Below are 25,845 nucleotides of genomic sequence, written 5' to 3' on the forward strand. Positions count from 1 at the left end.
TCCTTATCTCTTGAACTAAAAATCCATAAAAAAAAGCTTCGTCAACGTCAGCGAATGGAACAAGCCATCGACAGAAATACCATCCATAATAAAATTATGAACACCTCTAGCTCACAGATGTTCCACAGACTCATCAGAAGAAATTTGGGTGATAACTCCCAATCTGCAATAAACTGTATAAAAACTGATGAAAATGAATATCTTTTTCTGGCTAAAGACCAAAGGAAAGCTTTCGCAAACTATTATGAAGATTTGAGTGCCCCTAGACCGGAACAATTTGATGATTTATATGTAAATTTATGCAAAATTCGTCAAAAAGAAATGTTGAAAACACTCGAAGACCAGGAAATACCGTCTGACTATTTTACATCAGCTGATATAATCAAAGCCATTGAAGAATTAAATATGAATAAAAGTCCTGATGAATTTGAATTATGTGCTGAACATCTTAAATTCTCCAAAAATGAAATAGCTCCTTATCTTACAAAACTTTTCAATAACATAATAGAAACTCTAAAGACTCCAGGCACTTTCAAGACTGGCATTCTCTTCCCCGTTTTAAAAAAGGACAAGGATCCCTCTGATGTCAACAGTTACCGTGGTATTACAGTAACCCCAGTCATAGGAAAAGTTTTCGAATACTGCATTCTACCTAAACTCAATCTGCAAAACATTACGAACTTACAATTTGGATTCACTAAAGGCCTAAATCCTCTCATCTCTAGCTTCATTATATCGGAATCAAAATATGATCAAACAAGGAAAAACAGTGAATTTTATATGGGTTTCTTGGATGTTAAATCAGCCTTTGATGTGGTACAGCATGACATTATCCTAGATAAATTATTAGACTTAAATATTCCTTCTTTCCTTTGGCTGGTAATTAAAGATCTATATTGTAATCTCTCAACAAAAGTGAAATGGCAAGGCGATCTTAGTGAAAAATTTTCGGTCCACCAAGGTGTACGACAAGGTGGGATTTTGTCTACTCATCTCTACAAAATATTTGTACAAGACCTACTTCTGGAACTAGAAAGAAACTCTCTAGGTTTAAATACTGGAAATATAGTTGTTGGTACTCCTACATGCGCTGATGATATGGCTTTTATTGAAACAAATAGAGACAATCTTCAAATTATGCTCAACGTTTCGGAAAGATATTCTAAACAACATCACTACAAAATTCATCCTACAAAAACAAAAATTGTTACATGTGGAAAGGTTACAAATGCTGACCGGACTCTATACGATACTCCGGTTACAATATCAAAAGAAGCAACTCATTTAGGTATAACTAGAAGTTGGAAAAAGGAAGGAGAAATAAATGTGGCCAATAGAATAAAGCTCGCAAGACGAACTTTGTATGCATTAATGGGCTCTGGGGTGCATGGAACAAACGGCTTAGATCCAGTAACATCTTATAAAATCTACAACACATACGTTCTACCAAGACTCCTTTATGGTTTGGAAGCCATTCCTCTAAATAAGACTAATATATCACAGCTGGAATCTTTTCATAGAAAGAATTTAAGACATTTTCAATCTCTTCCTCAACGCACGGCTATAGCTGCAATATATCTTTTAATTGGTGGATTACCAATAGAGGCTGAACTACACAAAAAGCAACTGTCTTTCCTACATAATTTACTGTCTTCAAATGTTCAAAGAGTTGATGAAATCATCAGACAAATGTCGGTCAACTATGACAACCCGAACAGCTTCTTCTCAAACATTCGAGAAATCCTGTTAAAGTATGGACTGCCTCCAATTCATCTTCTCCAAGAAACTCTTCCCTCAAAATTGAAATGGAAATCTCTTGTGACGAAGCATCTGAACACATACTGGCAAAATACACTAAGGGACGACGCAGAATCTAAATCAACTCTAAAACATATGGATACTGAACATCTTCTTGTTGGCAAAAATCATCCAGTATGGACTATATTTGACAAGACAAAAGCCGAAGTTCGGAAAGCTATTATTAAAGCTAGAATAGTTTCAGGAACCTTTATTCTGAATTCTGATCGAGCGAAATTTAATCAAGCACCTTCTTCAGTCTGCCAACTATGTAATCTTTCTGAGGAAAATATCTCTCATTTTCTCCTGGAGTGTCCAATTTTATCAAATATTAGAATTACATACTTTCAACCAATCAAGACATATGTTACTCAACATATAACAGCTGAAGTCTGGCACAGTGTCTTTCAATCTAAATCAAATATCATCAGGCTAATTATAGACTGTAGGCATTTCTCAAAAACACTAAGAGACGACAAGATAATGAATATGATAGAAACCAAAACAAGGGAGATGTGTTATAAACTGTATATCAAACGCTTAAAGTTGCTTGAGGCAATGGATGGTTGACGGTCTGAAACAAACAGTTTTTAGTCCGTATAAGTTGTGTTTTAACGTTTATAAAAGACACTCGGATTTTATGTGTAAATAGAAAGAGTTTTCTTTTACTGTGTATTATACTGGTGGATATTAACTTTTAAAATATATATAACATACATATATTTTAATGTGTAAATAGTACTTTTACTTGGAGATAATCCTTGGTGTTCCTTATAAAGGAAGCTTATACGGAGAGAAGAAGTTTACATAATAAACACTTCAACCGGAGGTCAAAATTCAACACTTTTCTAACGTTTTTGGAGTTATTTCGGCGCAAAATTAAGCAAATTATGTCATATTTTACTGTTTTTAACCACGAAACTGATTGAGACAATGAAGGGTGATGATGTTTCCAGGATTTTAAATATATTTTACTTAAAAATGATGATGGGTTGAAGGCTTTACACCGTCATTTGTTGATGTTTTTCATGTTGCTCAGACTGCTCAAACTCCTCGCAGTATTACATTTTCTGTAGTTATTTAATTATGCTGCAGTGTGTAACAGATGTATGTAGTACATTGAAACTAGGTTAATCTATGAACGAATTTGTCCATATAAATGACTTCAGTTGTCTGGAAGAACCCCCCTTTTTTTCCCCCAACTTTTCAAAAATTTCAGCTGAAGGGGTAAGTCAAAAGTTATTGCCTGGATAAAAATCCTACGCATGTGCAAAGTGTAAGCACTCAGTTAATCTTTGTTTTAAGCCATTTTTTGTAGGGTAATGGTTAGTCATTCTTTGATTCAGTAAATATTAATCTGAAATCAACTTGTAAATTAAAAAAAGTACCAATCAACAAATATTAATCTGATGCATCTATAATTTTCACTTGATTTTAAGTATTCGTTCTTGTTGTTTATATAAAAAAAAAACTAAGCAAGTTGGAAGTTGACACTCACACATGTTTATAACTTGATGTCTGTCCTGTCCTTATCATGCATATCAAGCAACATGGTGTACACTAACCATTCATGTTTGAGTGTGTCTGGGCCGTGGGGCATGTTTAACTCTTGAGAACTTGAGATTAACATTCAATAGGAATGCACAATGCCTAGTACATCCAATTCTTAATACATGTCAGAGCTATATGACCATTTAAAGCATTAACAAAATGCTGTATCACTTCTAAGGTCTACTTTGAAATTTGCATATGAAAGTCTCACTCTGATTTTGGGGATCCTGTTTTGTTGCATTGATATTAATGCTTGACCTACATTTTTATTTTACACCAATCTACAAGAAAACAAAGCTTGGACACAGGATCTATAGTCTAATCAGAATCATACCATTCCTATATCTGTGTGCTGATTTTTATGCAATATAATACTTTTTCACACATTTTTCTCAATTCTTAAAAAGCACACAATTGCAATAATTTGCAAAATCATGTGATAACATATAGGAAAAGAGCACCAGGACATCTCATTCCTAATACTACACAAGGAGCAGGATCTACTTACTCTTCCAGAACACCTGATATCAATTGTATGTTGTGGGTTCAAGTTGCTCAGTTTTCTTTTTTCTAATTTGAATATTAGTTTAGACTTTTCATCAAAAAAGTATGAAAAAAAGAAAGACTACTGAAAATGATTTATTTAGGTGCAGGGGTTACCACACTTCAAAAAAACAGTGAAAAGTCGTCATGATAGGCCATTTGAGAGACCTCAAGGATACCTCACTATGTCTAGGAGAACTGAACGATTTTAAAACCTTTCTATTTCAGTCCTTCACACCTATAATCAATCATTAAAGACCATCAAGTTTACTTTTTATATCTTTGATTTTTTTTATGTCTCAAATACTACAGTACATACATGTATATGCCTGATATCAGTGACGGATCCAGAACTTTTTCTAGGGGGCTGCTGACTGACTTAAGAGGGGCCCGCTCCAGTGATTCCCTATTTAATCAACCACAAAAGGGACCCCTATGAATATGCTAGCTTTGCATCTATGAATCTCAGGTTTTTCAATGACAATAAGTTTTATTGTATTGCAACAGCATTATTGTCTCATGTACATTTACCCCACGTTATCAATATAAAATGGTTGAGTGTTTCACATTGTATATTTAAAAATATAAAAATGTTTAGAAATAAACGTTTATTAAATGATAAATAAATACAGTCATAAAAATAATGTTAAAATGAAACATACGTATAAAATATTTTAAATAATTTAAGAGTATTATTGTTAAAAAGTCCAAGTTAAAAGTAAAATCAAGTCAAATAGTCCTCTGTCCCATACATGTAAATCCTCAAAATAGAAATCCTGCTCTTCTTATTCCTATTGTTATCTGAAAACATATGATATATGCAGATGATATTATCAAATGAAAATAATTTCGAACTTTTCTACAGTTGTTATATGAAATTATAATATATTTTAATTGTCTACAAATTTCTATGTGGTCCAAGAATGAGAAGGTTCACATTTAAATTGGAATTGAATGTTTTTTATTTGAATTTTACTAATGGAAAACTAATCAAATGTGAATAATTGCCAATGAGACAACTATCCGAAAATACTCATTTGGAGTGGATATATAGGCATTTTTTTGCTACATGAAAGCCTTTAAACATGAGAAAATCTCATAATGTATATACTATGATTGTTTTCAGATGTGTGTTATCATTTCATTTAAATTGAAATCTTTCTTATTTTAATCTTAAATAATCAAAAGGAGGTTTATATGATTCAACAAAAATAAAGAAATTATTTTAGACATTTGATGTAAATAATTGATATATTTTTACTGACTTTATATTATATGTCAAAGAAGGAGGTGGGGGATGTTGCAGGGGTCCTGATCCCAAAATCCCGGGCTAAAAACATGATCTTCTGAGGTCCCAAATTTAAAAAAAAAATCACGAAAGAAAATCCTGAGCTTAAAAACACCCAATCCAAACGTCCCGAAAAAGTCCTGCCCTCCATCAAGAAAAGTTAATAATCATATACAGCAACACAAATTTTCTATTTATTTATTCATTTACTTCAATATCTTAAATCCATCAACATAATAACATATCAATCTTTTTAATAGGTATATTAAATAATGTGTAAATAAAGTATTACTTAATATGCAACATTAAATTATCTTACATGTATCTGTTATTTAAAAGGTAACTTTTCATTCAATCATTCATATCTTAAATTCTTCATACCAGTAATTTAATATCTATTACTGGTATGAAGAATTTAAGATATGAATGATTGAATGAAAAGTTACCTTTTAAATAACAGATACATGTAAGATAATTTAATGTTGCATATTAAGTAATACTTTATTTACACATTATTTAATATACCTATTAAAAAGATTGATATGTTATTATGTTGATGGATTTAAGATATTGAAGTAAATGAATAAATAAATAGAAAATTTGTGTTGCTGTATATGATTATTAACTTTTCTTGATGGAGGGCAGGACTTTTTCGGGACGTTTGGATTGGGTGTTTTTAAGCTCAGGATTTTCTTTCGTGATTTTTTTTTTAAATTTGGGACCTCAGAAGATCATGTTTTTAGCCCGGAATTTTGGGATCAGGACCCCTGCAACATCCCCCACCTCCTTCTTTGACATATAATATAAAGTCAGTAAAAATATATCAATTATTTACATCAAATGTCTAAAATAATTTCTTTATTTTTGTTGAATCATATAAACCTCCTTTTGATTATTTAAGATTAAAATAAGAAAGATTTCAATTTAAATGAAATGATAACACACATCTGAAAACAATCATAGTATATACATTATGAGATTTTCTCATGTTTAAAGGCTTTCATGTAGCAAAAAAATGCCTATATATCCACTCCAAATGAGTATTTTCGGATAGTTGTCTCATTGGCAATTATTCACATTTGATTAGTTTTCCATTAGTAAAATTCAAATAAAAAACATTCAATTCCAATTTAAATGTGAACCTTCTCATTCTTGGACCACATAGAAATTTGTAGACAATTAAAATATATTATAATTTCATATAACAACTGTAGAAAAGTTCGAAATTATTTTCATTTGATAATATCATCTGCATATATCATATGTTTTCAGATAACAATAGGAATAAGAAGAGCAGGATTTCTATTTTGAGGATTTACATGTATGGGACAGAGGACTATTTGACTTGATTTTACTTTTAACTTGGACTTTTTAACAATAATACTCTTAAATTATTTAAAATATTTTATACGTATGTTTCATTTTAACATTATTTTTATGACTGTATTTATTTATCATTTAATAAACGTTTATTTCTAAACATTTTTATATTTTTAAATATACAATGTGAAACACTCAACCATTTTATATTGATAACGTGGGGTAAATGTACATGAGACAATAATGCTGTTGCAATACAATAAAACTTATTGTCATTGAAAAACCTGAGATTCATAGATGCAAAGCTAGCATATTCATAGGGGTCCCTTTTGTGGTTGATTAAATAGGGAATCACTGGAGCGGGCCCCTCTTAAGTCAGTCAGCAGCCCCCTAGAAAAAGTTCTGGATCCGTCACTGATATCAGGCATATACATGTATGTACTGTAGTATTTGAGACATAAAAAAAATCAAAGATATAAAAAGTAAACTTGATGGTCTTTAATGATTGATTATAGGTGTGAAGGACTGAAATAGAAAGGTTTTAAAATCGTTCAGTTCTCCTAGACATAGTGAGGTATCCTTGAGGTCTCTCAAATGGCCTATCATGACGACTTTTCACTGTTTTTTTGAAGTGTGGTAACCCCTGCACCTAAATAAATCATTTTCAGTAGTCTTTCTTTTTTTCATACTTTTTTGATGAAAAGTCTAAACTAATATTCAAATTAGAAAAAAGAAAACTGAGCAACTTGAACCCACAACATACAATTGATATCAGGTGTTCTGGAAGAGTAAGTAGATCCTGCTCCTTGTGTAGTATTAGGAATGAGATGTCCTGGTGCTCTTTTCCTATATGTTATCACATGATTTTGCAAATTATTGCAATTGTGTGCTTTTTAAGAATTGAGAAAAATGTGTGAAAAAGTATTATATTGCATAAAAATCAGCACACAGATATAGGAATGGTATGATTCTGATTAGACTATAGATCCTGTGTCCAAGCTTTGTTTTCTTGTAGATTGGTGTAAAATAAAAATGTAGGTCAAGCATTAATATCAATGCAACAAAACAGGATCCCCAAAATCAGAGTGAGACTTTCATATGCAAATTTCAAAGTAGACCTTAGAAGTGATACAGCATTTTGTTAATGCTTTAAATGGTCATATAGCTCTGACATGTATTAAGAATTGGATGTACTAGGCATTGTGCATTCCTATTGAATGTTAATCTCAAGTTCTCAAGAGTTAAACATGCCCCACGGCCCAGACACACTCAAACATGAATGGTTAGTGTACACCATGTTGCTTGATATGCATGATAAGGACAGGACAGACATCAAGTTATAAACATGTGTGAGTGTCAACTTCCAACTTGCTTAGTTTTTTATACCAATTTTACCTGCATATGGAATATATTTCCCAACTCATTCGGTATTTAGAAGCTTACAGCTGCTCATCAGATTTTTGGCAGTGTCTGAGTCAATAGTTCATGAAGCAGGGCTATATGGCAAAGAACGTCTTGTCCGTTTTCTTAAAAAAAAGTTCATCGGGAGATACCAAGACATTGTTGATAAATATTCTGTATCAACTTCACAAATATACACGATGGTCCTGAAGTACATATTCCAGATACTGACGTTGTTTATCTTCAAAACGTGTTATAGTATTCTTTTATTTGTCTTAGAAATTTATTACTTCTACCGTTATTTTTTGGCAATATCCATTTGACATGGCTCGGTACTTTAACATCACGTCATTTTGTTATTGTGCTAAAGTGAATTTTTGTATTCTTGTCTTTCGTTTTTGCAAATGTGGTTTTATAGTTGTATTTCTTTAAATAAAAACAATGCAGTTGCCCATAGGAACTTCCTTTACGGCTTAAACTGTACCATTTTTACTATAAAGTTTCGTTAAAATTATATCTTAGAATGGAGACCTCATTTGCACTACTATTTTGTTTAAAGGTCAAAATATAAGGCTGTGTGGCATATTTTTAACATGTATATGGCACGAACTTCGAAGAGTTTAAACTTGTACTTAAATTCTTGTACTTCATTCACTTTGGGTCTCCCTCAGATTCCAAGGCGGCTGCTATTCATGATTATATATTGTATACTGGTATCATTTCAAAGTTATGACTCTAACAGATGAATCATAGGGTCATATCTGGGAATCAAATGAAATATCTACGAATAAAAAAAGAGGCGTGGTTTTGAAACAGCTGTGTATTCAAAGCGCAACCTATACTTACATTTATTCAAATAGAAAACTCTTGAAAAACACTTTTTTCAAGCAACAGTCATTATTTGTCAGAATCATAGCCTAAAGAAAATCACTGCTACTTTTCTTTTACAGTAAATTGTATACCCCCCTTTTTTGTAAAAAAGACGTTGTCTAATTGGCACTCATACCGCATCTTCCTATGTATGAAGTTACCAGTCTGAAATATGAATTCAATTAAAGTTTTATAGAACTGACTGTTGGAATCTGATGTGTGGCATAAACCCAAAGCACAGTTATTGTTTTCTATACAGCAGACCTTAATCATACTAAAGTCATAGCTTTTACAGGCAAAAATATCTGTTTCATGACCCAGGCATTTTCTCCCTTTTTTCCTCCTTGGGCCTAATTTTTTTGCAAAATATTTCAGCTGTTTCTTTGAATATTGAATATCAAGTTCATTTTTTAGGATAGAGCACTGTATTGTTAGCTTTATTGAGGCATGCTTGTATCTTTAGTTTGCATGTTTTTCACAAGAAACCACATTCAGGTGTTGCGGATTACTTTTGTGTTTTCGACAAGGCGAAGAAACTCTTACAACAATATTCGTCAAGGATCTATGAGTTACTGCGTAGAGTAAATATAAGCACTGCTTAACAATTTAAATTACAAATGAGTATATATTGTGAATTTACTTTGCATACAGGGCTTTAGGTAAACTATGCATATTGTTAACTTAAAAGAAAATTCGTATTGCTGTTCGAAAAAGAAAATCAATAATGTCGAAGTATCATTTGTAATTAATTCCCCTACCCAACCCTACAAAATATCATTCCGAATAAAAGGAAGAAAAAAAGTATATCAAACCGTAATACAATTACGACATATTCATATTTTGAAACTGTCGTCGTCATAGTAATACTTTTATATCCACTAATTTCGAAATGTGACAATTATCATAAATGCATGTCTTCAAATTCCGTTTTACAAGAATACCAACGACTGTGCCTCACTTTTTACTTTGCAAAAACACACATACATATGTTTACACAGTTTAACCGGATCAATGGTCATAACTAGACACTTCATTGATGAGTTTATCCGTAAAGTACTGTGTATTGACTGGTCAATGATAAGCAAGTGAAATAAATAAAGTAATATTTATGTATTGTAAAGTGAAGCAGTAAAATATAATGATTAATTTTATAACTTGTCTAATGACGGAATGTATTTTTAGTCAGAAATAAAGAACTGTGTCATGTTACTAAAACCATCTTTTCGTGTTATTTTCTTATTTTATATTACTGAGGATGTTACCTTAACCTGAAATATATATCATTTATATAGGTTTAAAATATTGAATATAAAAATTCAATGAGATGTAATAGTCTTTCATAATTCTTAATAAAATGGCGCTTGTGTATAATCTATTATTCTAGCAAAAGCTGTTTTACTGTTAATTTAATATACTCTATGTCATATGTATGTATTCAATTGTTTAATGTCATGCCAGTGGTGAACCTTCAATAAAATATTGAATCTGAATCTGTAAGAATACTTAGACTGTAATTCTTACTACTGCGTAGAATTCAATTTATTTCTTTATCATGTTACAAAGATTGGCATATGATGACATAAGCCAAAATTTCATTTTCAAAAACTCTTTATTCAACTTACACCTTTTTGAAGGGTAATAATGACATAAACGAACTCAATTTCAACGCATCAGATGCGGAATTCGACAATTAATGTCTATTCAATGATGTTCGAGGTTAAAGTTTTTTTTTTAAATCTAAAGCACAACGTATACAACCTGATTAACCTAAAGTTAAGTCAAAACTGGACAAGGTTACTTGTCAACGTTCATCGTACTATTTACACAGACCACATGAGTATGGTAGGATCATATTATTTCATACGCATATGGTTGTGACCATACGTTTATCATACAAATACTCAAATATTTTGGAACATTACCACATATCCTTGTGTACATATACACACAAGAACAGCTTTGTCTATAACTATTTTGGTATTCTTGTTTTTTTTTTTTTGCTAATGTATTTTGTCTCAAAGCCTTTTTGTTTTTTTTTTGTTGTTGACATATTTGTTTGGTTTTTTTATAGTGATTAAACATGATAATAACGAATCGTTGACTGCTGTAACCTTATTTTGACACTTTACAATATTATATCTGGGGTTTTTTTTAACATTGCTGTCAATATAATGAAATTACATTGCTGTCAATATAATGAAATTACATTGCTGTCAATATAATGAAATTACATTGCTGTCAATATAATGAAATTTTATGCGGCTGTCATGCAAGTGATAGGTTTAGCTAGCATTAAAACCAGATTCAATTCACAAATTTGTACATAAAAAATGTCTGGTAGTCAGGAATACGACAGTTGTTATCCATTTGTTTAATGTGCTTGAGTGTTTGATTTTGCCATTGGATTGGGGACTTTCACTTTTGGATTTTTCTCGGAGTTCGGTATTTTTGTAATTTTACTTCTGATCAAGGTCTATTACTTTTAACAAAATCATAATTAACATTTTAAAAAACAGTGAAAATAAAGACGGTAAAAAAGTCTAATGGAAGTGTTCAATACCTCTACATTTCTTCTACACTGTCGACGGAGGCGGCAATGATGTTATCCATACTATTTCCCGCGTATATCACAATACAGAAACATGAGAAAGGTATCATCAATACTGATACTGATGACAATGATACAAACCATATAATCAGAGTATGTCAAAGATTATAACACTTTCAAGGATGTTTTAAAAATTAAATTTAGCGGTTTCTGATCGTTTGTTAGCTTTTTTCACTGCAATCAAAACGCAGACCCTGATACTCAAAATATAAAATCTATAACGTTATCAGCTTTTTATAATATGAATAAGCTATTGCTAAACATTATTAGGAGCCTTTGAAAATAGTAATATAGATTGTCTGACAATAAAAATTTTATGCAACAACACTAATATAAGTAATATCAAATATTCACACATATAGTGTCAAAATTCACCATGCAGACTTCGATGGACAACAAGGATGCGATGCTTACACTTATATCAGCATAAATATTGCCGTCTATTTACATTTAAATACACAGGAATAACCTTATTTCAAATCAGTTGAAAGATACTTATGTAATGTCCGTTTGAACTCTATAATTATTCAAAAAAAAAAACTTGATAACACTATAGTGTTTAATTAAGTTGCATATTTTATCTATCATATATTTTCTATTTTTATCTGTTTAGGGTACGGACTCTGATCTTAAGTTCGTATCCATAATAATAAAAAAAGCCCTTGTATTTTGTTCTTTCCATCCATGACACATTCTAGACGGAGCTGTACCAAATAATTAAATCTCCTTTTCAGGTTGTCAAGGTGGTCACATGACAAAATATAATACGCGAACAGGGCACTGAAATACTATATCCTCGAAGAAATGTTGCTCAAAATAGTTGGTGTGACAATAAATTTCATAATGTTGGCTATAGAAGTTGAGATAACGTTAACTCGACATCCAAGTCAGAACCTTTCAAGGTAAACCATTATAGGTCAAGGTACGGTCTTTAACACGGCGCCTTAAGTTCTTTTAAAACGTGTCAAAGTTGTTTCAAGAATTTAAAGATCAGGTAAATAATACTAATGTCTGATTATGGTATTTGATGTCACAAAACCGTTATCAACAATTTCAAAAAGAAAAAAGCAGAGTGATACAGGACGCAGAAACACCTAAAAGGTTGATCTACTAAGTTATTTCATTTTGAAACAAGTAGCAATCTGGTCTTAGTTGTTCAAAAGTGTTGTTAAATTTAACGATGATTAAGCCTAACGAGTGGTTAAATTTAAACGCAGTCGTTAACTTATCAATACGTTAAATATTGTTGTTCAAAAAATGTTAACGACAATGTTACTTAACGCAGTGTTCAAAGGAGTAGGTTCAGTAAGACCCCTTTTTTGCTCCACAATATGGCAGTTTAACAAAATTGTGAAAATGTAATCTTTAAGCTATTTATTGGAAAGTAGAATGTTTCTGCTACATAAATATAGGCTGTTTTTTACAATATAATACACTGATATCGGGTACTAGCACCAATAAGTCATGCGAAATTACTGAAATCTTCAAAATTTTGGCATTTTAGTTAAATTTTAGACGGTTTCCGTCTTAAATGAAAGTGGCCGCATTCGTGTTCATTCGTTATATTAAAACGTAAGTTGTATTTTATGATAATACATAATATATATAAAGGCTGAGAATGAACACAGATGCGGCCACTTTCATTTTTGACAAAAACCATGTAAAAAGTGACATTCTTGGCATATTTGATAGATTTTTCATATTTAAGCTTGAATCGGAGCACTTTTCATGACTAAATCAGTTAAAATCTATCACATAAACTAATCGAATCAATTGAAATAGACACTTGAACGTTAAAAAAGTGTATTAAATCTTTCGTTAGATAAAACTTGAAAATTGAGGCCAAAATCGATCCTTACTCCTTTAACGATGTGATTAAAAAAAAATCCCACAATTCTTAGAAAAATTAAACTTCCTGTATTATTCAACGTGGTCGAAAATATGTCTGTAAAAAATACAAGGGAGAGGAAATTAAATTTCACTGCTACTGAGAGCAACTTCATTAGTGAGCTGGTTAAAACCACCTAGGAAGCATTCCCCAGAAGTGATGAATGCCAAAAAGCAGGAAATGAGGTTAGACATCACCAGCAAGGTTAATGCCTTGGGGGTCTGCCTCAGGACAGAAACAGAGGTGGAGAACAGGTGGAGAAACCTTAGACGTGGGGCAAAACAAAAGTTTACCAATGTGCAGTGGGAAAGGTCACAAACTGGTGGTGGTCCTCCTCGTACCTCCTCCTACCCAGCCTTTCCAGGCAGAGGAGAACATCTTAACCTGCATTAGGGACACTGCCTCTTTCCGTGGAGTTCCCGGTGGTCAAGAAGCTGCAATTGAGGGACCAGAAGGTAAAACATGTTATTCAAAGAGGAATAACTCTAATTTGCACATTATTTATTAACAACACGAGGAACAGTTCACATAAATTACTTTTCCTTTTATGTTTTTTTGTCTTCTTAATTTGTTCAAATAGATATATGAAAAAAGAAGACATTAGTATTTCATTAGGAATTATGATGAAATGTTTTTATTCTTAATCTATCAAAAGACAAATTTCACAACAATCAGTGATAATTATTTCATTGAACAAATAATGATCATAAACAAGCCATCAACTTTTAAATATTTCCAGATGGTTTTTTTTTATAAAGGAGTAGGTCCGGTAAGGACCGATTTTGGCCTCAAATTTTAGGTTCATCTGACGAAAGATTTTGACCACTTTTAATCACTTAAGTGTCTCTATCATTTGAATCAATTAGTTGATGTGAAAGACATTAACTGATTTAGTCATTAAAAACGATCCGATTCAAGCTCAAATATGAAAAATCTACCAAATATGCCGAAAAATGTCACTTTTCAGATGGTTTTTGACAAAAATGAAAGTGGCCGCATCCGTGTTCATCCTCAACCTTTATATATATTATGTATTATCATCAAATACAACTTACATTTCAATATTATGGATGAACACGAATGCGGCCATTTTCGTTTTACACGAAAACCGTCTAAAATTTAACTAAAATGCTAGAATTGTGAAGATTTCAGTAATTTAGCATGACTTTATGGTGCTAGTAGCTGATGTATGTGCATTGTTATGTCAAAAACAGCCCATATTTATGGAGCAGAAGCATTCTACTGTCCAAAAAATAACTAAAAGTTTACATTTTAACAACTTTGTAAAACTGCTATATTTTGGGGCCGAAAAGGGGTCTTACTGGACCTACTCCTTTGAATAATATGAATAAGTTTATTCTATTCAATGCCCTGAATATTATTATTTTTCCAAAGTAGGGCAAACTCTCCCAATGGGCGAACAGATCAAGGACGAACGGACCCGATAACGAAATAAACTGGAATGAGGGTAATAAAAGGAGGTGTGATACATGCACAGGAGAATGTTTAAACAAACGCATTTCATGATGAGCAGGAACAAAATTCACGCACAAAACCTATCTCACACGGATGAATGTCAAATTGCAGAACACACAAAAATGGATGCATATCAAATAAAAAACAACATTGAACAAAAATTACCCTTGAACACCCGAAAATATTTTGCTTTGACACACGCGGCTTCTTTTCGGAGCTAAGTACAGCCAAGTTGCAGGGGGGAATCATGAATTGTAAACAAATAACTACATAAGGTGAGATTTTGACACAAACTGCAGGACATTTGTCTTATATTAATGATTTAAGAAAGCAAACAAGACTGTCATTGAAACTGTCGCAGTCTACAACTCAATATTGTTACAATAAAAATGCATCTATTTTTATTTCGAAGGTCAGGGTCCCTATTTGGGATTACCCTGTTGTATATTTGTAAACATTGCAGACGATAAGTAGCCTTTTGAATAAATATGTCATGGGAATAAAAAGACTGTTTTAAAGACATTATTACAGTAATCTGAAAACATTTTCAGATTACTGTAATAATGCTTTTAAAACAGTCTTTTAAAAAAAAACTTCCCTTCACTGAACCATAAAATTGAGGTCAATGAAAAAAGTCAGAAGACAGATTGAAACTTCGTAACATTAAGTATCTGTATACAAACTTAAAGTTTATAAATGGAAATTATTTAGCTATAATATATTGCCGAACACAGAAAATCTTTCAAAGGGAAAATATCTAATACGTCAGGGTGTGCTTTATTCAAATGCACAGACAATTAGCAACATTTTTTTTTATCGATTGTGAATTTTTAAAAGACTTGTAAAAATAAATAACAGAAAAAAATGAATATCATAAACTTCTGTAAGAAAATAAACTTAATAGATAGAGCTGAGTCTTTGGATATAAAATAGGAGACCGACATTATAATGACATAAGTCTTATTATAACGTTGATAGGTTTCTCAATTTACAAATCATTTTACACGTCGGACGAAGAACAAAATCCGCCGACATATACAACATCTCCAAAAAAGAATTTGAATTATATTTTGAAGTTAACAGATGTGTAAAAAAAAAGTAAAAGTAATCTAATTCGCAAATTTCAAAAATTTCTTTAAACTGTTAGATTATAAAATATGTAAACATTATATTCATATATAGTTTCGAAACATAACGTAGAAAATATTTACTCAAGTATCTTTAAAATGAAATACTATAAATGCAAAATAAAAATTGACACCTCAGCGGCCGTAAAGAAAAACCTTTAAATTACACCTATTATAAAACTTTAAATCAAAACACAATAACGTACATATTATTTTTAAAAGACAATAAATTCATATTTCGATAATAATAATCATATGATATCTTTCCTTTTGATAATTATCCAAAAGCGGAAAGATTAACACATGAACTATATTATCCTTCAATCATGTCAGGTAACGATTATTTTATGACACTCAGACACATGCACGATTTTTCTAAACGGGCAATATGTGTCAGGTAGACTGTATTCAATAATGAGGAAGTAAAAGTAAAGGTCAAATACGGAACATAACTACGTAATTATAACTGTGAATGATTTGCAATTATATATGCTTATATTGTAATATATTTCTATTTGTAATTGACTAACAATTAGTTGGATTATATTATAGTTTATAAATGTATGTTTTACAGACAAATTAAACTAACAAGTACTAACAAAATTTATTATATACTACTAACGGTTAACAAGGCCGGGATAATGTACCGGTATTTGATGTATCTACTAACAAATATGAAAAACTATTATTAAAAGTTAACGTGATTTACCTTAAAAAAAGAGGGGGGAGGGTTGAGATCTCATAAACATGTTTAACCCCGCCGCATTTTTGCGCCTGTCCCAAGTCAGGAGCCTCTGGTCTTTGTTAGTCTTGTATTATTTTAATTTTAGTTTCTTGTGTACAATTTGGAAATTAGTATGGCGTTCATTATCACTGGACTAGTATATATTTGTTTAGGGGCCAGCTGAAGGACGCCTCCGGGTGAGGGAATTTCTTGTTACATTGAAGACCTGTTGGTGACCTTCTGCTGTTGTTTTTTCTATGGTCGGGTTGTTGTCTCTTTCATACATTCCCCATTTCTATTCTCAATTGTATCTGTATACAATTTATGAAGGAGGCAGGTCTTCTACCTCTTGAAAAATAAAGAGAGACACAATAAAGTGAAGTACATCTGAATGATGTGGTCTTTAATTCTTCTTCCATCATTGGCTCCATTGTACACTGCATCTCCTCTTCTTAATGTTCTGGCAGTTCAAGCTCATTCATCCACAAAGCTGTATTGTGCAGAATGGTACAAGCCATGATAATGCTACATACCCTTTCAGGTTTCATACGAATCTATAAAAGTAAAAAAATATTAAAATTTATTAAAAACAATATGAACTTATGACATTAGCAGTCTTATTGACACTCTTCACAAATCTTTATAAAGCCTTTTGTTCAGTGGTTGCCGACTGTTGGTGTTGTTAATAGGCGTTTCTCTTTTTTAAATTTTTTGATATAGATTAGTATAGACTGTTGGTTTCCTGTTTGAACTGATTTGCACTAGTCATTTGGGGCCCTTAACTGCTTGCTGTTCATTGTTATACAAGGCTCCGTGTTGAAGGACGTACAATTGACCTATAATTGTTATTTTTTTGGACATTGTGACTTTGTTGCAGAGTTGTCTCATTGGGCACTCATATCACATCTTCTTATTTATATGGTCTTATATACATGCATTTTTTTAAATTTGAGTTTTTAGTTTTTTGACACTATATATGCCCATAAAGAGCATATAAATCAACACAAATCACACAGTTCATATAATATCCAGACAAAAAAAAACATGCAATCTAACATGCAAACTAATTGTTAATAATAAGATATGATTTAGAACAAATATGGAAACATGATTATAAAAAAATAAGTACATGATAGGAGAGAGCCAGTACAAAGAGGAATAACTCTATCTATTTATCTTAACTTTGAATTGACATGGATCAAAAACACACAAACAAAATTTCATCTGCAACTTAGTTTATGAGACAGTCCCACTTAATATGCTACAGAATTGCCAATTCCATTGAACATGGGGAAACTATTATTAATATCACAAACAAGACATTCAAATTCGAACAGCTTCCAAATTCCATCCTGCAAAACAGTACAGAAAAGAATCCTATTTTCCAAGAACTATCACCGAACAAACTACCGGATAACATTGTAAATTGCACTTCAGTAGACTCTTTCAAATCTTCAATTTCAAAGCATCACTATTAACTCAACTATCACATCATAGTTAATTATACAAAACATTTTTTTTCATTTTTCGCATTTTTAAAAAGTTATATATATATGTTAGTCAAATGCGTTTTGTTTAAATATACTTTTTCACTTTTTTGGTCTTTTGGAAAATGTTGTTTGTGCTGTATTTAGACCCTTCTACAACGAAATTTGTGTTACATGCACACGTATAATTTTTTTTTTCGACAAATAATGTCTCTTCAGTGATGTTGGGGATCGAAACGGTATTTGGAGGGCCATATAAAAAGTACTCTCATTTTTAGAAAAAGTACCCTCATTTTTAGATAAACTCTTAAATTTTAAGAGTCAATATAGAATGAACGGATCATATAAACCGGAGGGAAAATATGATACAAGCCCAAACGAAAAATATAAACGAGTCTAAATTGAAAACTACATTCTAACCTATGATTGCGTTGAATAAAAACCGCAATTTTTATACGTGTGCATGTACAACAAATTTCGTTGTAGAAGGGTCTAAATACAGCACAAACAACATTTTCCAAAAGACCAAAAAAGTGAAAAAGTATATTTAAACAAAACGCATTTGACTAACAGGTCGAACAACTGATGTTCTTTAACCCTGCTGACTGCCATTGGCGATTGCCAAAAAAATTGATCACAAGATGTAACAAAATGGATCTTAATATAAATTTAATACTAAACAGAAATTTTTTTACTTGTGGCCACGATGTTATGCCACAAACATAAGGTGTCAATATTTTTTTAGTACACCAGATATATTTTTTGGTCTTTTGGAAATGTTGTTTGTGCTGTTTTTAGACCCTTCTACAACGAAATTTGTTTTACATGCACACGTATAAAAATTGCGGTTGTTATCCAACGCAATCATAGGTTTGAACGTAGTTTTCAATTTAGACTCGTATATATTTATATATATATCTATGTCTTGTTGTAAGTTTTGTTGAAGGCGGTCACTATATGGTAGAATAGAAAACAAAATATACCAACATTTGTATATATGCGTTTATAATCTTGTATTTTGAATGGTTCGAGTATGCAATGGTTCAATCTATGTACTAGTTGTCAGGGTACGAATTCGCAAGGAACTAGTTGACTTGCTTCCTTTTAATTTTGTTTTTTTCTGTAAAGGACATTACACTTTTGTAAACATACCATCTGCATCACACACGGCCTGCACATTGATGCTATGGTACCCTTTCTTGTTGACATATTATGCCCCATCAGTGGTAGGTACCTGTATTCTTACAAGCGTACCATCAATGGCTCCTATAACATTGGGAAACCCTCCAATTCTGAAATTCCCTTTCATTATTTTATTTTTTCCAACGTCACTTCTTGGCCATTTGATAAACTCTTTCTGTCTCCTACACAAATATTGCAGCTGTGGTGTCCTTTAATTTACAAACCTTGACACTGTGCCTTTGTCCAACCCTTTAAAAAGAAATATTTATTGAAACCGTGATGAAATATGAAGAAATTGGCAACATAGATATTGACAGTAATTTGGTAATATATTAACATTAAAACAAATAAATGAATGAATACAAATACAATAATAAAACCAATTGAATTCTTACCAAATGTGTCTCCAACAACTTGTAGAAGACTTCCACTGGGCAAAAATCTGAGTGTAACAATGTCTTGCTGTTCAGCAGTGAGTGCATGGTTTCTGTGTGTCACTCTCTGTAAGTCATTCCTAACAAGGTCTGAGAGCACCAAAATACTACGTCTGCTGAATCGTTATCGTGCCCTTAACTCCTCATCAGTGAAATCCAAAGATAAGCCACCCCTGTAGCGAAAATGTCGCGGTCTTTTTTGTTGAGGAACATTGTATAATGCTAAGGCAGCCGTGTTTAACGCAGTCGTTAGTATTTAATTATGGGTAAAAAATGATTAAAGTTAGTAAGAGCGAGAGTTTAACACAAAAGTTAATGATAATATTTTTGAACAACACTTAACATTCTCGTTAAATTATAACGACACGTTAACGACAGTTTAACGCAGTCGTTAGCCTAACGACACTTTTGAACAACTGGGGCCTGATTTTTGACAAAGTCTGTAATACCCCAAAAACTACGACTTACCTATTTTTGAGGTTCTTATTGATGTTCTCCATAACTTTAGTCATAAGACTATCTTCGCTGAACATTAGAGATTCCATTTGATGTTGTCCATCAATTCCACGAACCGTGTATTCATTTTGTTGGAAACGTTTCCACTCTGTAACGAATTTAACGTCGTCGGATTCGTGTAGGAGGTTTTCGACCTTAAGTAATTCACTAGACATATAGTCATAATGATTCCCCAATGATTCCTGATTCATTTTCAAACCTTTTGTCTGTGTATTCTGGTGGTCAGATGCAGCGGTATTAGATTCTGATTTTATATGATCAACAATTCCATGCAACTCTCTTGATGTTTTCTCGACTTTCTCAACGTAGGAATAATAATCTAATTGTATTTGACGCATGTACTCTCCTTTTATTGTGTCTAATTGTCTTTGTACAATTTCAAGTTCCGCTTTCAACTTTTTCATAATTTGTTTGGCATCCTCATGGTAAACATCAACAAAATGTTTAATTGTGTCAGTTGAATGTCCATTGTGAGAATTTTTCATACATTCGCTACATGTGAAACAATTACAGCTACTGCAATAATAATCACATTTGTTTCTATACGATCCACAACAAAATGGTGTCGACATTAAAACAGAACTTGCAGCCTTCTTTATAAGTACCACAGTATGATTCCGCAGAACTGGGGTTTTTTCGTGGAAATCTCTCTTACATGCAATACATAAATATTTTTCACATCCCTCGCAATAAAAAGTTGCAGTTGTTTTATATAGTTCTTTGCAAAAATCACATGTTTTAGACGCAACGTTAACTTGAGCCATGTCAACAAATCTGCTTTCAATGTAGCCAAGGTGGTCACATGACAAAGTATAATACGTGTACACGGAAGTTAAATACGTTATTTGGAAAGGAATGTTGCTCATGGTTAAGATTTTAAACCTAGTCACATTTCAATGACCCCTAACTTGTGTACGGTAAACAGTGTTGTTTACTCAGGTAGTGATTGTTATTTATTCTGTAGTTTTTGTTTACCTTAGCATGATTCCTCGGTTTAAAAATTGACTGGAACAAATGCATTACAAAATTTATGATATGCCAAGGTTGACAATGATTTTTCGAGTTGATACCTATCTGATCTTTCACCCTCTCTGCTAAGTGTTATTTAATCCAAAATAATGAATATTCTTTACTATGACGTCATGAACATAAACTTTAAATTACAGTTATTAGAAATATAACAAAAGTGAAACAAGATGTAAACATGTATTTAATTTGAGTCTATGCAAAAGTTCTGAGGCACAAAAATGTAGAACCGTATCATTGTCTTCAAACTTACTGGTGTGTATTTACTTCATTGTTTCATGTGTCTGCACTAGAGAGTACCATTTAAAAAAAACTCCCGAGGATCCATGGGATAGAATAAAATTTGTCTATTTGGTCATTTTTGTGGGCACACATGTACATTGTATCAACCAATGTGCGACTGTTAATGGTCACGGTGGTTGGTAATACGAAGCTGTCTTAAAAGTCGTTTCTTGTGACAGTAAAACAATATCTGGTTTTGGGTTTTTTTTTTGGCGTAACTTTCTTTTTTTTTTGGGTGGGGTGGGGTGGGGGTGATTTAAATGGTTGCGTCAATCGAAAACATATGCATACATCATCTTATCTAACTAGCAAGGCAAGAAGAAACTGCACACCAAAAAAAACCCAGATCAATGTACTCAACAAGCCAGTTTAACGTTTTTGTACTAATAATCTTGGTTTTTAGGGGGGGGGGGGGGGGGGTTGCTGTCTTGTGGTGGGGTTTATTTTACGGAAGCATCTCACAGTTTATATGTTTGAATTGCGAAATAACGCAAACCTTTGCGAAATAACGCAAAATTTAAATTTTATGTTTATCATATAATTTGAAAGCAGTGTTTTGTAAATACCGGCATTTTACATGTCTGTCTGCCATTTTTTTTTTTCATTAGGAGAAAGATCATGACCACAAGAACAGCGCATTTAAATAAATATATATATGAATACTTGTATCACAAGTATACAGAAATTAAAAGATTTTTGTATCATTTCACGTGAACGGTATCGGAAAGGAATAGGTCCAGTAAGACCCTTTTTTCGCCCCAAAATATAGCAGTTTTACAAAATTGTTCAAATGTAAACTTTTAGATATTTATTGGACAGTAGAATGATTCTGCTACATAAATATAGGCTGTTTTTGACAAAACCATGCACATATATCGGGTACTAGTACCATTAGGTCATGCTAACAATTCTAGCATTTTAGTTAAATTTTAGACGGTTTTCGTGTAAATCGAAAGTGGCCGCATCCGTGTTCATCTTTAATATTAAAATCTAAGTTGTATTTTATGATAATACATAATATATATAAAAGAGGGACGAAAGATACCAAAGGGACAGTCAAACTCATAAATCTAAAACAAACTGACAACGCCATGGCTAAAAATGAAAAAGACAAACAGAAAAACAATAGTACACATGACACAACATAGAAAACTAAAGAATAAACAACACGAACCCCACCAAAAACTAGGGGTGATCTCAGGTGCTCCGGAAGGGTAAGCAGATCCTGCTCCACATGCGGCACCCGTCGTGTTGCTTACGTGATTACAAATCCGGTAAATAGTCTAATTCGGTAGGTCAAATTCATGAAAGGGAAGGGGATTGTAGTTACGACGTGAGGAACATATCCGATATCATTTGTGAAATGGTTATTCCATAACGGTCAACCAACTCGTGATGGCGTCCGTAAAATTTACGAAGGGATGATTTCAACTTCACCATTTGGAACTCTTGATTTAATAGCTTCCTTGTGAGCAGTAACCCTCTATCAAGAAAATCATGATAGGAAATGCAAGCACGGGAATATCGTATCAATTGAGAGATATATACCCCGTATGCAGGTGCTGCTGGAATGTTGCTACTTAGAAATGGAAAGTTCACAATTGGAAAGCTGAAATCATCCCTTTTGTCGTAAAGTTTTGTCTTCAACCGACCCTCATTGTCAATTTCTAGATGTAAGTCAAGATATGAAGCTGACTTAACTGTATCTGTATAAAGGTTGAGGATAAACACGGATGCGGCCACCTTCATTTTTGAAAACAAAACATCTGAAAAGTAACATTTGTCGGCATATTTGGTTGATTTTTCATATTTGAGCTTGAATCGGATCGTTTTTAATGACTAAATCAGTTAAAATCTTTCACATAATCTAATTGATTCAAATGAAATAGACACTTAAGTGTTCAAAAATGGGTCAAAATCTTTCGTTAGATGAACCTGAAATTTGAGGCCAAAATCGGTCCTTACCGGACCTACTCCTTTGAATTGAAATTTGATAAAAAGTAAAATTAAAAAACTCTGAGGAAAATTCAAAACGGAAAGACCCTAATCAAATTGCAGATTCAACAGCTCTAACACATCAAACGAATGGACAACAATTGTCCTATAATAATATGATACTTTTGAATTACGAAAAAGAGAATCAAAATTTCTTGCAATTGGAAACTTTAAAGTCAAATATATAATATGATCGGCTTGAAAAATGAAATATTTTGAAAAAAAAGAGTTTTGATGTAAAAAATCGTTTGTTGAAATCTGAGTGTATCATTGTTTAATATAAAAATCATGGGGCTTTAAATTTTAATCTAGTGAGATAGATATTTACTATGCTTAGGTAGCAACTTGAATGTAGAGTACCTTATTATGATGGGAAAAAAATCTTCATGTTATACAATTATTGCAGTAGGGTACCTTGTTTGGATCTAAACAATCTTACACAATGCTTAAACGAGCGCTTCCTTTGAAGTATATTTGATTCGGATACATTAACAGGATTGATTTTCTTAAAAATCTATTTTGTTATAACTTTAATCTACTCCATTTTCTTTGTAATCTATATATATATATGCATGTAATATCCTCCTCGTTATTATGATGTTATATGTGCTAAACACTTAAGTATTTTAGTCTGCAGTAAGATAATTTTAATACCTGCAAACTCCTCCATTTATAACATCTGATTCCCCTAAAACTTAAATAAGAAATAATATAAAACAAATGTTTTAATTATAACTCAAAGGTTTGCGTAATACATAGCGATGTAATCGCACTATCTAGGGCATAATGAATAGTTGACTATGTAAAGTTCTGGATAGTTTCATTATATGTATTATATAAATCAGATAAATTTACCATCGTAATGCGTGTACTATAAAAATTAACCCATTAACTGTAAAATACGTCATGTTTTGGTACATAAACAAATTGCGCAGCAAAACCTTATATAATCAACATTTTACTTCCAGTAACGTTCGTAACAGAATTTAACTCGTCGAAAGAACACCTATGCTTCAGACTTGTTTTCAAACTACAGTCTATCTTTAAGGTTGTTGATATAGTCTTAACTCTTTGCTTCCTTCCTTAAACCAAATGCAATATCCACAGGTAATCTTGAATTTCTCCCTAGCATCAAGAAGTATGGTGAGTAGCCTGTTGAATCGTGTCTGGTGCTGTTGTAGCAATAAACCAATGATCCAAAATATCCCTTCCAGTTTCTATTCTGTCCAACCTCCACAGTTCACAGCATACTCATCAATATTCTGTTAGATCTCTCGTATTGTCTATTTTCTATATGGTAACTGGTAGTGAGGGATTTTATCATTCCTGTATAGGTACAGAACTCCTAATAAGATTGCACTCAAACTATGCTCTTTAGTCTTAGTGGAGTCTTTCGGGAAGTCTTTAGTGAGTGAGGGTCAGATAATCATTGAATACAAAGGTAACGTTGCAATGGTTTGAATACTTATCAGCGGTGCTCTTTGATCAAGATAGATTTTCCTCCGTAAACATCTGACGAGGCGAAATAGCAATCCCTCCAGGTCTTTCGCCATACAAGGCAAATAAAAGCGGTCTATCAGTAGTTATAGAATCCTGTCATTTCCTTAGTGTTCAATATCATTGTGGAATGCCTGTAAATTGTAGTGATTAGTGATGCATGGTAAAAAACAAATGGTTTCTTCACTTTATTATCACTTCTCTGTATGAGATATTATCAATACTTTGTAGGCGGGTAATTTGTCTCTTTAGTATTGGGTCTCCTTGGTCAGGTTTCTGCGGTTTCTCAAATATCCCTTAGTTGGGGTTAATGGCTTAACATTCTGCTTAAGTTGTTGGGGCAGTTGTATTACTAGTACGTGTGCCACATAATGGGTCAATGTTGTCTCCTTTATCATCAGTTACTGGTTAAATCTGCATCAGCGTTTGTTCTTCCGGGACGGTACATGATGTTGAAAAGGTAGCTTTTTTAAAAATTTTCTTTGCAATATAATATTCATATGACTGATATTGTTTTATTCTATTTTTAAAACCAAAAATATGAGGAGTAAGTTCCTTAAACTTACATTTATATATATAATTTTTTGCTACTATAAATAAAAGATTCATGAATAAGCTTTCTGAATAGAAACCAAGGAATATCTGCTTTTTACTGATGGCAAACTCCCTGCTATACAATTTTATTTGCTGTAATAATGATGACCAAAATTGATATGTTATTGGACAATCATAGAAAACATGTACAATAGTTTCGTCATCAAGTTTACAAAAAGTATATGAACTAGAATCTTTCTTCTTTATCTTGTACAAAAAAGAGTTTGTAGAAATTATTT

The 25,845-nt window shown here is 32.2% G+C and overlaps 1 protein-coding gene across 1 annotated transcript in view; it reads right to left on the bottom strand.

Moving 5' to 3' along the window:
* The window catches only part of LOC139484675 (uncharacterized), a 147,836-nt gene extending 126,836 nt beyond the window's left edge, over positions 1-21,000 (bottom strand). The window contains exon 1 of the mRNA XM_071268535.1: positions 20,165-21,000. Coding sequence (XP_071124636.1) covers positions 20,165-20,976 — 812 coding nt within the window. The 5' untranslated portion in view covers positions 20,977-21,000. The remainder of the gene's footprint in view (positions 1-20,164) is intronic.
* Positions 21,001-25,845: the final 4,845 nt, after the last annotated feature.

This window comes from Mytilus edulis, chromosome 8, assembly GCF_963676685.1.
Source record: "Mytilus edulis chromosome 8, xbMytEdul2.2, whole genome shotgun sequence".
Classification (NCBI taxonomy): Eukaryota; Metazoa; Mollusca; class Bivalvia; order Mytilida; family Mytilidae; genus Mytilus; species Mytilus edulis.